The following is a 16,408-nucleotide window of genomic DNA, read 5'->3' as shown; positions in this document are numbered from 1 at the left end:
GAGTGGTGCGGCTTGCACAAATCATCATTTTTGTCTCAGTTTCCTTAATTTCAATCTCCAGTTTTTCCGTGTTTCTGTGGAAATCTTTCCATTCCAGCATTTTGTAACACTCCTCCTGCCCTTCTATCATTTCATCCTTAGGCTGTCAGTTAGTGCTTCAATTTTTCTGCTTCTAGACAGGTACCAAAGAGATACAGGCATTATAATTTGCTCACAGTCAGTTAAAAGTCTCAGTTAAGTGTTAAATGGACCTTTAATGAATACTGACTAATATAAAGACTGACATAGTGCTGATTTTTAAGCTTCCGGGCTATCAGTCAAACCCGTTGATGAGTTGACAAAGATCAGATGATCTATCAGACATTTTTGAGGCACATTTATGATCATATACAGATCCCTCTCCTCCTCACTTCACTGCTTGCCGTCACAGCAGACAACAAATAACTGAAAATGTCATCTTCGTGGCAGAGAGCTCCACAGAAGCACCCGGCCAAGCGGAGGAACAGACAAGCCGAGGAAGCTATTTGCTGACAAATGGGATTTGGTGTTGGGCTTGAGCAGCTTTAACTGGTGGGTTTTATTGGTTGATGGAGCACAATATCATGGCGGTTTTCTTCTCTATGCCTCTCTGGTAGCGTGGATAACATTGCAGGGAGTAAAGGCATTTGGTCACGCAAAGGTGCTGTTAAACAGATGGCAGGAGACCAGTGAAGAGAGTGGCACTGGACAGCAGATGGAGAAAACATCATGCGGGAGACCAGAAGAATGCAACACATATATATCTGAGACTCTGCCAGCATATGATCCTCCTCTAGGTTTTAACAAGTATAATGTTTTCAGTGAGGTTTCAGACTGTGCCCTAAATGGAAAAAAAGGGAAGAAAAAAAAATACTTAGATACTTAGATAATTCTTTTTTCATGGCCAGTGGTGATTTCATAAATGACATTTAAGCTCCCAGTTCTAAAAGTGACAGTCATGCACTCGTCACTGAATCATACGGCCTATGATGATAGATCATAAAATGTTTCAGTATTTTGAGGTTAATCCAACAGGGGGCAATCTTGTACAATAAAGCAGGAGCAAAAGCTTTATGCTGTCACAGCTGCACTGCAATATCCTTTGCAGTGTGCAGGATGTTTTTCTCCTCGGATTCTCCAACCAGTCTGGGACAGTATTTTCTTCTTTTTTTAGCAGCTATTTATTTTTTATTTTCATTTGATAAACATGGGTTTTTAATCACCATTCTCTATATATATCCTGTCAGATTTAAACTAACTTTCTGAACTCGGTCTCACATAATAGCTTCCAGTGATATTAGTTAACTGGAAACTTCAAAGGACGGTTAAAATTAGTATCTTGTGTCTAAAAAGTCACAATAGGTCAGATGGATAGCTTGTTCTAACAAGTCCACACTAACTGTATTTACCTTTGTTGAGTGGATAATTTTCTTAAATGTCATGAAAAAGACCTGTTTTAAATTTCAGAAATTCAGAAGAAGGTTTATAAAGCATGGCAGCCACCGCACGGGGAAGTGTTAAAACAAAAGAAAAGAAAGAGAAAAGGCCAAGTCCATGCTGTAAAAGACAACACCAAACACTAATAACAGCATACCAATGTTATTGTAAAGCAGATATGTCTTTGTACCTATGAATTATATACTTAATAGTTTGTGTATCTTTTAGTTTTGTTTCTAGAAAAAACTATATTTACAATACACTGTGCCAACTTCATTACACGATGACATAAAACAGAAAGTCTTAGTAAAATTCCATTTCGTTCTCAGATAACAACAATCAAGAACCCATGAGGTAAGAGAAGCATAACCCCCCGTTTTTCTAGAAATGTACAATTTCAGGTAAAAGGGTGTGATGTGGAGGAAAATGTGACTTTGGGGGGTCTTTGAATCAAAAACACCCCATACTCAGAGCTGCTGCTGGGACAGGATGAGTGCGAGTGTAGGTGGGGATGTGGGGGGTTTGAAACCACAGCAGGCAGGTAACAGTGACAGGTTTACCTCCCCCTGCTCTTATACTATGGACCTGACATCCTGTCTGCCAATATACACAGAGACACATCAACACGGAGAGACAAACAGGCCCAGTCAGCCTCCAGAACAGGACAACAGCTCCACGTTTTCAGTCGAGGGCTCCACATGTGGGTACGGCAGAGGTAAGAAGCAGCATGTGAATGTGAGGCGATGCTATTTGACAGGATATTAAAGGTCAAATACAGACATGTTGAAACTATTTTGTGTTATCTCAAGAGCTCGCTCACATCTCCAGAGCTGGGACAGTGAATCTCTAAAATAAGAGCTGTGTGGCAGGAGTGGGCCGTGACAGCATTTTAGTCACTCTGTTTTAGAGGATAGGCATAAACAGGTTTAACACCATTTCTATAAAATAAAGGGGAAAAAACTACATTTATCTTAAAAGTGATGTACATGACTGGCACGCCACAATTATTGTAAGCAAATAGTTTGGTTGGAAATATATTGCAAAACCCAAAAGTGTCACACATGGTGTCAATAGCATTTGTATTTATTTATCTTCTACATTTCTAGATGCATTCCTGTGAACACTTGTGTTTGACAAGTCCAAAACTCTTTTCTGTTCCTTTAAATTTGGGAGAGCTTCATGATTCCTGTTAGTCCTCTCTGCTGTCACTCAGTGTTACTGGAAGAGGAGTGTCGGCCATTACAGGCTTGGCAGCTGCACTGAGCTGCAACACTGATACTCTGTGGGAGTCTATCACAGAGAATGATGGCGGCTGCAGGGGACTTAGGGCAGGGCCAAAGGGCAAGACACTAACTTTCTGGCTCTGACATTACCCGAACTATAAAGACTACAGTAATCCTATAGCACAGATTAGTGCAACTGTAAAATCCAAACTGTAAAATAGAGGCCAAAATGTCCTGTCATGCGAGATAAAATTCCGACGCAGTAAACTTAATATTTGTACTTGGGACATATTTCTATAGCGGTGATATCATAGGATAATCAAAAAGAATTGGAAACATTGAGCTACATTATGTTCACCTCCGGAACTGAATATTCGTGTTAGTTTTGGATATTATTGATTTGAAGTAGTTATGTGTAGCATTTTTTTTAATACCACAAAAAAAAACAAATCCGTCTCATACATGAAGCAGTAAATTTTGCCGATAATAAGACGACTGTCTCACTGAAGAGTTTAACTTTTAACCTCACAAAAAAACTCCCACAGGAAGTCGGTATTCTCCTAGCAGAAATTTTTGTGTGTATATTTCACGAGATTTTAATGAATTCAGACTGTTTAAATTATACTGGCAAATTCCAATTTTATTAATAGTGAATGTGTATCTCTTAGACAAGCACAAGATATACTTGAGAAAAAAATACTATTTATTTTAATCGGATTTTTTTTTCAAGAACCAAAACAAAAGCATAATTTTCATTTTTCCAATTTTCCAGAGTGAACTGGATACGTTGAGAAAATGCCATTATTTGTAATGTTAAAATGCATGGTTCTGTGTGTATTCTATTCTGTCTGTAGCTGTTGGGGTTTTTGACAGTGAAGATAGGAGGCTGGGTGATATGAAACCGAACGAAAAACCACAAGCATGTTGTGTGCAGACGATGTTCTGCAGCTCTAAGAAAACGAAAATTAGACTACATGAGCTCGTGGATAGACTTAACGTCTTAGACAAGCTCTTTACTTGTTATCTCTCCCATAACAGAGTAAAATCTCTCGTTCTGTTTTTCTGTCTTATGTGGTTATTAAAGGCGCACATTAATAGATCTAAAAGAATTCACTGCACAAATGAAATTATTTTCCCTCTTGTGGGTTTAAAGTCTGCCTTTCTTTTGATATAAATATATATCTATATATACAGAGAAATATAATTTATTCCGATCTGTGCACTTCAAGAATATTAGTTCGTTTTAAATTACGAGCTCATCCTGTGCATACCGGCTCCATTCACAGTGAAGCGCTTCTCTGCGATGTGAACAGAAAATGTAAAGTTGTTCTGTGAGACTGTTCTGTCAGAGCCGCGAATGCTTGAGAAAAGAGGGGAGTTTGCTGTTGTAGCTATGCTACAATAGGCGGCGCTGCAGACCTGCATTCTGCAAAGTGTCTACAGCAAAGACGAGGACCGCAACTAACTCCAAACCTCTGTCAGTCTTGCTGCACACCAACACCTCATATGTATCAGGCATACAGGAGAAAAATAACACTTCAAGAGATCGCAGAAATATATGTATATATAGAGATAGATAGATTGAGTACCTTTGATGGAATTGGGTATCTCGTTAGAAAAAAAAAGTATGTCAGAATGACTTTATGATTTTATTTAAAAACAAACTCAATCACAGTTTTATTAAGACGCCTCTTGATTAAAAATACATTTTAAACTTTTTTTTTATTTTACATATGAACTTCTTCAAGTACAATCTGCTCATGTGCCTGAAGTCACGTCTCTTTCTATGCAGCACAAAAGGCGTACACTCTTTAGCTTCTGGTTGAGGCTGTCAAAAAAAGTCTTCATTACTTTGCATCATAATCTGCGGCCAGAAACCAACCTCAATGTAATTAAAGGCCAGTGTGATTAATCTCATATAGTCTGTCACTGCACATAAATTCAATTTAAAAAAAATACCGTCTGAATAATAAATGATGTAATAATGACACTAAATTAAAACAACCAGCTCTGATTAATGCTTATCTGAACACACACATGCACAGTTTTCCCTTCATTTTATCGTATGCCATTTGTCAAGTATAGCTAGATGTTTATTTTTTGTGCTGGATGGGGGGACACCTGGGCTGATCGGTGTTGAAATGGGCATATAAACGTTTTTTAAAAGGCAGGCAACAATTCCTGTGGTGTTTTTGCAACCGTGTAATAACCGTAATAAGCCCCCTTGTACAGGTGTTTTAACGCAAGTTACCAAAAAATAAGAAAAAAAAATCAGCTGTCTTAAGAATGCGAATTCTTTCTCTTTATTTTATCTCCTCTTTTTCTATCAAAAACCTTTGTCATTTTTAACATTATTATTATTATTATTATTACCACAGTGAATTAAACCATTTAATGTTGTGGTTCTTGCATATGCCCTCCATATGGTTTCAAAAAGAAGGAGGAAAAAAAAATCTTGTAAGCTCCTCAAGTATCCAAAAGCACGTTTTCAAAATCGTGGAACTGTGAGGTGGGGGGAAACTTTCAGGGTTTCCTCCCGTGCTTCCAAACATGCCTCCAAAAGAAGCTATCAGCCTTGGCTGGATGGTATATGAGAGGTGTCAGAGGAGGCAGGTCGAACTGAGCACGCTCCTCTACTATGGTCTGGAGCCTTAGTTGCTATCCAAACACAAATAAACAGAGGGGAACATTGGAGTTAATGATAGAGGAGGGGGGTGGAGGCGTGTCGGGGGGCGGGCTGAGCGCTCGAGAGTCCTGGAGCACTAAAAAGTGAAGAACCGCACACTTCCAGCCCCAGCTCCGGACGGGACTCACACGCTGCTGCTGTCTCTCCTCCAAACTTTGCCTCTTTCCACATTTTTTCACAACTTGTCACATCTCTGCAAAAGTCCGAGACATCAGACTTGGCTGCATGGCTACATGAAAGTTTCATGGACTTGGATCTTGGAAAACTTTTAGCGACGCTTTATTGGAGCTCGTCGCCTCTATAGTTACTGTGGATTACTGACATACCGCAGGACCTTTGGCAGCTATTTATTGGGGTAAGATTCTGTTTGGCAGGGTAGGATTTATGTCTGAGGAAGGAGAACCAAACCAACATATTAGAAGTTGTTATCTTAAAAAAAGAAAATAAAAGGTTTAGTGTCTAGGCTTTAAAGCAAAGACTCAAAGACTCTTAGAAAGTGATCAGCTTTTAATGACCAAACATTTCATTTTTTTAAGTGTTCTAGAGAGGAGTGTTGTTTCGTCATATTACTAACTAACTTGAGGTCACAGTTCACTCACGCTTTGACATTGCTGGCCTCCGTCCACGGCGCGCAGCATTACTAAAACAAACAGTGATCTTCGCGTTTGTGAAGACTTGTCACGACTGATAGAAATGTAAAGCCTTCTGCCAAAAATAACACGTGAAAAGCTTTAAAAATGAACCTTACAAGGACTCGAAGAACAAGATCGGACACTTGGCTGCTCCCGAAGTGTAAGCGCAGTCCAAAGGTGAGAACAAGAATAAGCTGAACGAACTCCCTGGGCAAAGAACAGCAAGTGTCTCACGCTGCACCTGTGCGAAATTATATTTAACCCCTCACCATCGGTGAGAGGGAAAGCGAGGCAGAAAGAGCTGAAGGCAACGACGTGACCGAAACAAGCGACCAGTAGCTACCCTGACTACCGTGTGCGCAAGACTCACAGTCTGCAAGTGTGGATAATGGCTTAATCTCCGAGGCAGTTTCAGGACAGGCTGACTTCTGACATATTGTGTTAAAATATGATTTGGCTTGATGTGTCACAAAAGAAAAAGTGTAGATACCTAAATGATGTATTTTACTATCTAAACACAGCTCGCTGTTCTTCTTTTTCTTGATCATATCTAAAGGTCAGCACAACTGGCCTATTGCCAGTTCCGCGTTCACCATCTGGAGCCTTGAACTTCTACGGTGGATCTTCTTTTTTCTGTGTGGGAAAACATAACTTGTCATCCCCACAAACTCGGACACAAGCCAATTTTTATACTGTCAGCTCACCTCATTTGTCCTAAACAGCGGAGGGAGCTCGCTTCTGCTTTTGTTTAAGGGAAACATTATTCTTTTGAAATGTAGGTTAAATGCACAGGGGTCATTTGCTGCCATGTTGCCTTGGCCAGGGGAAGGGGGAAAAAACTTCATATGGAAAAAATAAATAAATAGATAAATATTACATTAAAGACCTTAAAAGGAAAAAGTGCCTATAAAATTAACTCTTCCAAAATAAAAATGAAAAGCACATGCATTTCCATCAGAGACAGACAGACAGACAGCGTGTATGTTTTGCTCCTTCAATTAATAACATATTTCATCTCTTCTGTCTAAATTTCAGACTTGTACAAATCCGGGCTGCTTACGTTTGTTTTGTTTGTTTTTTTTTAATTGCGAAATACTAACTGCAACTTTAAAACACACACACACCAAGCTGTGCTTTCTAATTACCTCGTGTGAGATTTAGTGCTTCATTCAGAGTGATCTGAAATTGCAATTTGCAGTGTTAATCGATGCCACATGAGTTGTTTTACACCCACTTGATTTAATTATACTTTCGGTGACTGATTTGTTTCCTAAATTTTGACTTGAAGCGCATCTCCGTGTCGGGTGGGGGGGAGGGGGGCGACTGTGTTTTTACATTTCCTCAGTGGTTTCGCTTATGCAAAACAGAGGTTCAGATATTATAAGCAGGCCGGGACAGGCTAATATAGGACAATCCTTCTGCGCATTAACCTGTGCGTTTTATTCATCAGCTTCCTCGCGTTGAACCAGGTGCAAAAAATAAACGAAGCTAATTCATTATATATATGCCTAAATTAGGTTTAAAGGGGAGAGGGGCTGGCTGGGTATATTCACCTTTGCGAAAGGACATATTTATATCAGTTTAATACAATAATGAAAAGTTACAATTTCAAAAAATAAAATCTTTTTAGTTGTGTATATGCAAACAGGTGGATTTAAGTAGTCTACCATAACCGGTAACTGAGACGTCACATTTTCTCTGTTCTTCTTTCCATACAATAACCAGTTCTTGGGATTAACACACAACGCTTATTGTTCGGTGTGTTCTGCATTCTCAGGGTTATCACCGTGTCTTCTGCAGAGGTCTGAGCCGAGATGGGGAGCAAAGCCCTGCACGCTCCGATCCCCCTGCACCCAGCCCTGCAGCTCACAAACTACTCCTTCCTGCAGGCCGTCAACACTTTCCCCGCTGACCAGCTGCAGGGACTGTACGGCCTCAGCGCCGTGCAAACCATGCACATGAACCACTGGACTCTTGGCTACCCACACATGCAGGGACTGAGGTCGACGATCACGGCAGCCGCCCAGGGTCTGGTCGACCCACGGATTCCCTTCCCAGCTTTGCCCTTCACCGCCGCGGCGCAGTTATTCCATCCAAAGCAAGCCACCGTCGCGCACGGCGTCCCCTCGCTGCAAAAGGACAGGCCGAGATTTGACTTCGCGAACCTGGCCCTCGCTGCCACGCAGGAGGACCCACCGAAAGCTGCGGACCTGGCAAAGCTGGCATCGGGACTAGGGGGAACCATCTCCGAGCTGAGCAAGCTGTCCCCGGACAGAAAACCCACCAGGGGCAGGCTACCATCCAAGACTAAAAAGGAATTTATTTGTAAGTTCTGCGGCAGGCATTTTACCAAGTCCTACAACCTCTTAATCCACGAGAGGACCCACACAGATGAGAGGCCCTATACTTGTGACATTTGCCACAAGGCTTTCAGAAGACAAGACCATCTCAGAGACCACAGGTAAGACGGATTTATGGGATATTATGCGCACTGGGTTAGGACGAGGGGGTCAGCAATTTCCAGCAGCAATGATAATTTGTGATTTCAAGTCTCAGATATCTCGATTTAAGTTAATAGCCTCTCCAGAACCGGCCATTAAAATTATATTCCTTAATTTGTGCTATAAAATACAAGCAGGCCTGTTCCCTAAAACTTCTCCACGAGGGCGCTAAAGCACTTTTCAGCATTAAGTTGGACATTCAGAACTTGCACAGTGGAGATTTTCGGCTCTGTGACTGTGGGCTCTGTAACATTTACAAGTAACTTCGTGCATGAGCGGGCATTGATTAAGTGTCATTTCTGTTTTACAGATACATCCACTCCAAGGAAAAACCGTTCAAATGTCAAGAATGTGGGAAGGGATTCTGTCAGTCTCGAACTCTAGCCGTCCATAAAACCTTACACATGCAGGTAAGCTCAGAATCTTAACGCGACCTTTAACGTGTGATACTCTCTGATCATAATTCACCTGTCTACTGCATGCATGGGGGGTGGAAAAAGAAAGCCTCACAAAGCCTATCACTAAATTAAAAACAAAAAAATGTGAGTCAGTTATCCACAGAAAACAATACAATAAAAATTAAAAATAATATGTAAACAAGTAAATTAGAGCTGACACGACAGTGGATTTATCAGATTATTGAAAGATTGAACTGATAGACCTTCTATCCAATTAAAGGCAATAATCCTTTGCTTGCTTTAAATCTAAACAGGAATCTCCACACAAATGCCCCACATGCGGAAGAACCTTTAATCAAAGAAGTAACCTGAAAACTCACCTTCTCACCCATACAGACATCAAGCCCTACAGCTGTGGCCGCTGCGGAAAGGTGTTTCGGCGCAACTGTGACTTGCGACGGCACAGTTTGACGCACAGCCCACATCAGGACTACTAGCCTGGAGAAACAAAAATAACAATGGACAAAACGCAGAAAGACAAATCAGCGACATTTTTCTTTTGGATCAAGGACAATCTCCAAGTGAGGACATGTTTACTTCAGCACGTTTTAGAGTGGGATTTGGTTGCACCTCAAGCGGAACAACAGCGGAGCCAGTGCCATGTCCAACTTTCACACCACCTGTAAATATCAAATGTACATAATGTTGTTGCTCATGTTGTTGTTGTTGTGTTTTTTAATGTTCTTTTTCTGACCTTGAAATGGTAACGTTGTCAAAAAACAGTCATAAATTTAAAGTATGTTAAATTGTATTTTAGAAATAAATATTTCCATGATACATTTGGATTTCCCCCGTTTTTATTTCTCATTTTCACTGCCACGAAACAGAGGACACAGTGTTACAGCCCAAAAAAGCAATATTTAGGTGAAATCTTTTACCATGGTCATCAAGTTAATAGTCTGTATGTTTACAGCCGGCGGGCAGTGAGAGCTTATGTGGCGGACGTGTTGGGCTTTTTAGCAGGGAGTTAGCAGGAAACACCACATGACAGAAAGCCCCGAGGACGTCTTTAGCTCCCGGAAAAGAGCATAACTTCATAAGCACAATCCTGTGTGCCATCGCGGGTGATAATTGATCATAAAGTTTACAATGATTTTTCTTCGAATAAAAGTTATGACCATGTAACGGTCAGTCATTACGCACTGTCTGCCAACCACCTCTCAGTGTCTGTACGTCTCAGAATTATTAGCCTCCATTATTATTTTAGGCTACATGTCCTCTACAGAGGCTGATCAGTATTATATTAGCCGCATTAGCGGCCATATCACATGTCTTTATCTAGATCACCTCTGACATCATAAGTGACCTGCAAAACGGCAGAAGGAACCCTCAGCGCTAAGAAGGCATTTTCACGCAGATGAGCGGAGCCGCGTGTCTGCGTCTGTCCTCAGATAGGTTCAGAAATGTTTTTAGGAACCTGATGTGTTACCGAGCCATATTCGAAATGTAAAGCACCTGTACCACTCAGCTGCTGACGTCTAATGGGCCTGGTGTGAGTCTCCTAGTTTAATTTTTGGGCCTATATGCGCCATAGACTAATTTTATGAATTAAAAAAATATATATACAAAGATTATTTCTCAGGTCCTTATGATTCAATTCAATTCAATTTTATTTATATAGCGCCAAATCACAACAAAAGTCGCCTCAAGGCGCTTCATAGATACAGAGACAAATAGCCACAAATAGCCTCAAGCAAAAATGGAAGAACTCATTTACACTGTGGTTTAAATTTTGCGTAGATACACAGAAAACCCACCAAGATCTGGATTTCATCCAACTAAACTTTGACCGACCACTGATTAACCACCAAGCCTCCTGCCTGTAACCGGACGAGCTCGTCTATAATGTATTGGGTGTTTTTTTATTATCATTTGGTGAAGTCAAAGCGAGATTCTCTCCTCTGACTCTCTCCTCATCTCTGTGTCTCTCGGTGTTATCTGGCCTTCGGGCCCTTTGTGTCCCAGTTTCAAGAGCCAGCGGTAGCTACTGACTGCTGGCCTGAAACTTGATTTTCACCTTACGGTGCAATTAATTGCACGAAAAAGTAGCATTTATTTCTAATGGGCTCGAAAATAGGGTCTGGAACAAGTGGTTATAATAACATCAGGAGATTTAAAAGTGCGTTCATTGCTGCTGAAAGGCCATTAACTAAGGCCCGTTTTATTGCGCACTGTGGGCTAGGATTTTCCTAATTATTTTCTAAAAGGAAAGACAACAAAGTGCGACGTCTCCAGCGAGCTCATAAAAAATTTAAAAAAGAAGGGGGAAAGTATTTGAGCTGTTTGACAATCACATAAAAACATAATTCATTAGTAAAACATAAAAAAATTCAATCTGAAAACTATATAATATGAAAAAAACACACAAAAAGGTCATGTAATAATAATAATAATAATAATAATAATGTTTGATATATATATATATATATATATATATATATATATATATATATATATATATACACACACACATACACATATATATATATATGTTTAGAATATATTTAAATGGAATTTGTTTGAATTTGTAATAAGCGTTTAACAAATAAACGTTTATTAAACAAATTGTAATCCATTTTAATAAACAAGAAAAAAAACTAATGAAAAAAGAAACATTTTGACGCCACGACAACAGATGTAACATAATGCAGGAGCCGACTAATAAGAATAAATGCAAAATATCTGTTACAATATGCAGTTTCATTTGAAAGTAATTTTCTGCCATTTTTGTCCGCCTCAGTGGAAATATACATTTTTACATGTGCTTGAACAAAGCCGTTTAGCCTTTCTAAAGAAGTATTTATTTAATATTCTTTAATTAATTGTTTAGTTAATCCATGTATTGCTGTAAGAATTTAGCAAAAACACTTTATTTTTAACCGGAAATAAATCTTTGATAGCCTCAACTGAAATGCTGTAGTGGAAAACCCCTAATTTAGGCAGTTTACGTGGAACAGATCATTCGTGGAGAATAACAACAGAAGATTCCTAAGACTGCAATTTATCTCTGGCTTTAAAGACTTGGATTGTGGCACAGTACGCTGGTTTCCTTTGCATTCCAGATTCAACCTGCTGGTCTAAGAAGTGAGATAACTTGATATCAGATATTTTTCTGTCTTAATTTAAAGCATCATGACCAGAAAGGACTTCAGAATAGTAACATTAACTGTGGGTGACCACTTGACTCTGACACATGTACGCATAGTTGGCAAAGCGTGGCCGGTCACACGGCGATCATCATCCTTGACCGACTTATGTGGACTGTATCCTCAAGAAGCTTTACAGCAGACGAGAGACTGTCCGGACTACAGGCCACTATAGGCCAGACCTCATATCTGCAGTGCCTTTGACCCTATGTGCGGCCTGCGGCAGACACTTTTTTAAAGCTTTCATCACGAAAAAAAAAGACAGATGATGGTCTGATCTCAAAGATAGGTGATTAAATAAATAAATCAAACAAACAAACATGCAAACATATTCAGCAAACCAATGAAGACGTGATATATACCGACGGTAGGGTGAAGTTGGATTTTTGTTGTTTAAGCTATAAAACTGCTATAATTTGCATTTTTTTTTCTTGTATGTTATGACTGCTGTTCACTTTAAATATGACAAGATTGCCTACTTAACCACTGGAGCAACATAACTCAACATTACGACTAAAAAAATAATAAAAGAAATATTTTATCTGTCAACGAACTCCTTGGACGCACAAATTAGCAAGATCATTTCTCAGCAAAAGTGACAGTGAGATAAAGGTTGAGTCTAACCCGTTCTTTTATGCAATTCAAACAGTTGTCCATTGACATTACTACGTTTCATGTCTGAAAAATAACCAGTGACCCTAAAAAAAACGAGATCCGTGAAAGACAGAAATGGTTTACATTTTAGTATATTTTCGTTGCCCTCAGTATATTCTTCTTTATTTTAAATTCCAGTATGTAAGATATTTATCATGTCACAGTGTGTCATGGTATATTTCACCTAACCTCCAGATATAGGCCTGTGTTACTCTGGCAGTTGAGATATATTTAGAGTTGCGATATATGATGAGATGCTTAAAATCCGCACAGTTTCCTTGTGTGAAATGCAAACATCATTTTCTTATTGTCTCTACTATTCACTTTCATTGACTTCTGCAATGACCAAGGTCCCAGAAGGTTGAAATTGAAACTGTTATGGATTAAGATGTTAAATAAGAACCTTTTGTTGCATTATAACAAAAAAATAAAAATAATAGAAAATTATAATCAAGAATACACGTTCACTATGCTGAGCAATTGTCCACTGTGAAGTTCACGCGATCTCTCTTTCGGCAAAGGTAAGCTTCCGCTGCCATAAAAGGGGTAGGGGCGTGCTTAAGCGATGACGATTATTATGCGAAGAGATCCCTTCCAGTACTTGTTAGAGAGTCCGGATTTGTAGACACTCTTTCGTTTTAATAGGAACAAAGGAATTTGTTATATCAAAACCTGGCGGCATGGAGACATCCAGATTTGCTGTAACCGAAGAAGATAATGACTGTTAACTGATCAAATCACAAATGAAATTTCTCTTGAGTTACTTATGTTTGTACGTTGTGTATGTAAAGTTACCTTCGAAACGCAAATTTCCCACTGAAAAACGCAACACCAAGCATACGGAAGCCGCGTTGGTGTTTACTGATGACGTTTCGACTCTTGCAGTTCGGCGATATGGCTAACGTTAGATAACGGGATGAACATCTTTTATTAAACGTAGAATTAAACAAAAACCAGCAGGATACAAGTGGGAGTCAGGTAAATAGAGTCTTTTCTCTATTTGACTTCTGGCTAGCCAGTTTAGGCAGCTGAAACGAAGTTATAGCGACTTCTTCTAATCACTTAGCCTAGCTTCTTTGCTTCGCTGCTGTTGTGTATCACTTAAATGACAGGAGGAAAGAGCTAGCCTCCCTGGCTAAGTGCTTCACAGTAAGTTAAATGTATTACTATAAGATACGACATAGCGTCGCTGTTGAAGTTATATTGGAATTAATTTGCAAATGCAGTACATAATTGCTCCTGGGCTTCCCCGTTATGTGGAATGAAGGCACTTTAGCAAGGAAGCTAGACATTCCGGTGAATTTCATTTAAGGTTAAAATACGTAAAAGTAGAAGAGTTGATGTTCATAATTTACGGGAGGGTTAGTTAAATTTGCGTTGGTGAGAAGTCAGCGTAATTAGAACTGTCTTTACACCTAATTAAGTTTATTAACCAAAACCTGTACAACCTTTCTATAAATTACGCACAGCTGGATTAGTTATTGGATGCCAATATGGTATTTATGTCATTAGGAGTGCCAGTTCATTCTGACATCAGTTTGTTGAACTGTAACAAAAAACAGCTTGAGGTTTGTGTGAAGCGGCCAGTACTTCCACAGTTTGCAAGTTGGATAAGAGGTTATAATGTTGTGTTTGGACCTGTCATAAAAAGAAATGTTCGAGCATAGCCAATATCTTAAATTATAAGAAGAAAGAAAGAAAGTGTACTTTATTGATCCCCGTGGGGAAATTCCTCTCTGCATTTAACCCATTCACTCAGTGAAGCAGTGGGCAGCCATTGGGCGCCCGGGGAGCAGTGTGTAGGGACGGTACCTCGCTCAGGCGTACCTCAGGGGAATCGAACCCCCGACCTTCCGATCATGGGGCCACCACTCTACCTACTAAGCTATCCCTGCATAATTTAATGTATAAATTATGGCTTTATACATATAATAAATATGATTTTATTATATATATTTTTATTTTTTTTTTACTTCTACTTTAGAAATGACAATTATTAATAAGAGCTGTGCTTTTAGGCTATGACATCAAAATAACACTCTTAAGAAATACATATTCTTTGTAATTAGTTTAGAACGAGCGCCATTAGTTTAGTGACCGAGATATATAATGACAAAAGGATGTTAACACAGTCAAATGATATTACCATGTTTTTTGTTTTTTTGTTTTGTTCATTGTGTACACAGAACAAGGACAAGATGTTGGAGTCTTATGTCACACCACTGCTGATGAGCTATGTAAACAAGTACATCAAGAATCTGAAGCCATCTGACCTGCAGCTCTCTCTGTGGGGCGGTGATGTGGTGCTGAGCAAGCTGGACTTGAAGTTGGATGTACTGGAGCAGGTACTAAAAGTTAAATCTAGCTTTTGCTTTGAACCTTTCTTTATAAAACTGACGTGAGGTTAAAATGATGGGAATATTTAAGTCAGAGGTTTAAAATATAAATGCCCACTTCCTACATATATATTCAGAATGTAGTTTTGTATTTTACTTACTGTAAACAAATTGTAGAGTTTCATTTATAAACCTTGGTTATGCAGGCACATACACCCTACAAAAAGTTGCCATATTATGTCTGCAGCTATTCTCCATTGTATTGCCTTGACTAGAGTAAAAGAAAACACTACAGTGCTGTTTAGTCAGGCACTAACAGCATCTTCTTGCTGTCATTTCAGAAGAATTTTACCAGATTTACTTTGATATTTTGCTCTGCAGTGTTATTTTGACAGTGTTCTCTTTTACTCATGTCATGTCTGGATTAGATCAAACTGCCACCAGTTAAAAGGATTTTCTTTTCTTTTGAGTGGGTTCTGACTGCTGCTGAAGAGCAGACCAAAACACTGCTTAACCCAAAGAGATTGTGATGAAAGTCCTTATTGGAAGCAGCTTCAAGCTATCCGACAGTGGGAATTGTGTTAGGATTGAGATTTGTCTGTAATGCTGTGTCAAAACTTTGGAAATCGTCCTACCTTTGCATTTATTTTATTTCATTTAATTTGGACAGTACCTCCTCTCAAATGTGCAATCTGAGATCATCTTAATATAATATTTGGTGAAACATTGTGGGGGTTATAAAGCAGACATACTGTAAATCCATGACAGCTTTTCCCTCAGAAAAATGTTTGGCTATTAATTTTTTTGGCTCAGACTTGCACAGAAAGCATGTGAAGCCTGTGTGTAGGCAGTCTGGTTTCATGGGACTCATTCTCACACAGAGTAGTTCAAGATGCAGAACAGTGATTTGCCTGCCTCTGAAAATATCTGACTTATATTGTTAGAAGCGTGACCAGTATGTAATCTGTAGCTATTGTTTTTACTATCTACTCGTCTACAAATATTAGCTTCAAAGTGCTGTTTGGAAAATGGATGGATGAAGATTCAAAATGTTCTCGAAGCCTCTACCTCGTATTGGCACCTTAATCCATATTATTCTAGTGTTGTTTATTTCTAGCTGGCTGTTGTTTTTTTTCTTTCTTTCTTATAACTCCTTTTATATCCACAGGAGTTGAAACTGCCTTTTACATTCATGAGTGGTCATATCCATGAGCTACGTATCCATGTACCTTGGACCAAGCTGGGCTCAGAGCCTGTAGTTATCACCATCAACACCATGGAGTGCATCCTGAAGCTAAGGGATGGTGCCCAGGTTAG

At 39.3% G+C, this 16,408-nt stretch overlaps 2 protein-coding genes across 7 annotated transcripts in view; both read left to right on the top strand.

Moving 5' to 3' along the window:
• The first annotated feature begins 5,427 nt into the window (after positions 1-5,427).
• Positions 5,428-10,823, top strand: osr2 (odd-skipped related transciption factor 2). Of its 2 annotated transcripts, none has more exons than XM_085178429.1 (4): positions 5,428-5,719; positions 7,774-8,457; positions 8,808-8,907; positions 9,210-10,823. In XM_085178429.1, exons 2-4 carry the CDS (start codon positions 7,811-7,813, stop codon positions 9,390-9,392), a joined length of 930 nt encoding a protein of 309 aa, XP_085034555.1. In that variant the 5' UTR covers positions 5,428-5,719; positions 7,774-7,810; the 3' UTR covers positions 9,393-10,823. The 2 variants fall into 2 exon arrangements, with proteins under 2 accessions (XP_085034555.1, XP_085034556.1); XM_085178430.1 differs by having other exon boundaries at positions 5,436-5,719; positions 9,292-10,821.
• Positions 10,824-13,596: 2,773 nt separating this feature from the next.
• The window catches only part of vps13b (vacuolar protein sorting 13 homolog B), a 317,427-nt gene continuing 314,615 nt past the window's right edge, over positions 13,597-16,408 (top strand). For 4 of the 5 annotated variants that reach the window (XM_085178382.1, XM_085178384.1, XM_085178380.1 and 1 more), the window contains exons 1-3: positions 13,597-13,733; positions 14,942-15,100; positions 16,260-16,403. In XM_085178382.1, coding sequence (XP_085034508.1) covers positions 14,954-15,100; positions 16,260-16,403 — 291 coding nt within the window. In that variant the 5' untranslated portion in view covers positions 13,597-13,733; positions 14,942-14,953. The other variant, XM_085178381.1, reaches the window with a different exon arrangement.

Source organism: Neolamprologus multifasciatus, chromosome 11 (genome assembly GCF_963576455.1).
Source record: "Neolamprologus multifasciatus chromosome 11, fNeoMul1.2, whole genome shotgun sequence".
In the NCBI taxonomy this organism is placed as follows: Eukaryota; Metazoa; Chordata; class Actinopteri; order Cichliformes; family Cichlidae; genus Neolamprologus; species Neolamprologus multifasciatus.
This window is presented reverse-complemented; position numbering and strand designations above follow the sequence as displayed.

What these genes read in the sequence shown, in the direction of transcription:
- osr2 (XM_085178429.1), top strand. Translation starts at nt 7,811, where the DNA reads ATGGGGAGCAAAGCCCTGCACGCTCCGATCCCCCTGCACCCAGCCCTG. An exon ending in GACCATCTCAGAGACCACAG is followed by an intron (nt 8,458 to 8,807) that starts GTAAGACGGATT and finishes TCTGTTTTACAG; the next exon opens with ATACATCCACTCCAAGGAAA. An exon ending in ATAAAACCTTACACATGCAG is followed by an intron (nt 8,908 to 9,209) that starts GTAAGCTCAGAA and finishes AAATCTAAACAG; the next exon opens with GAATCTCCACACAAATGCCC.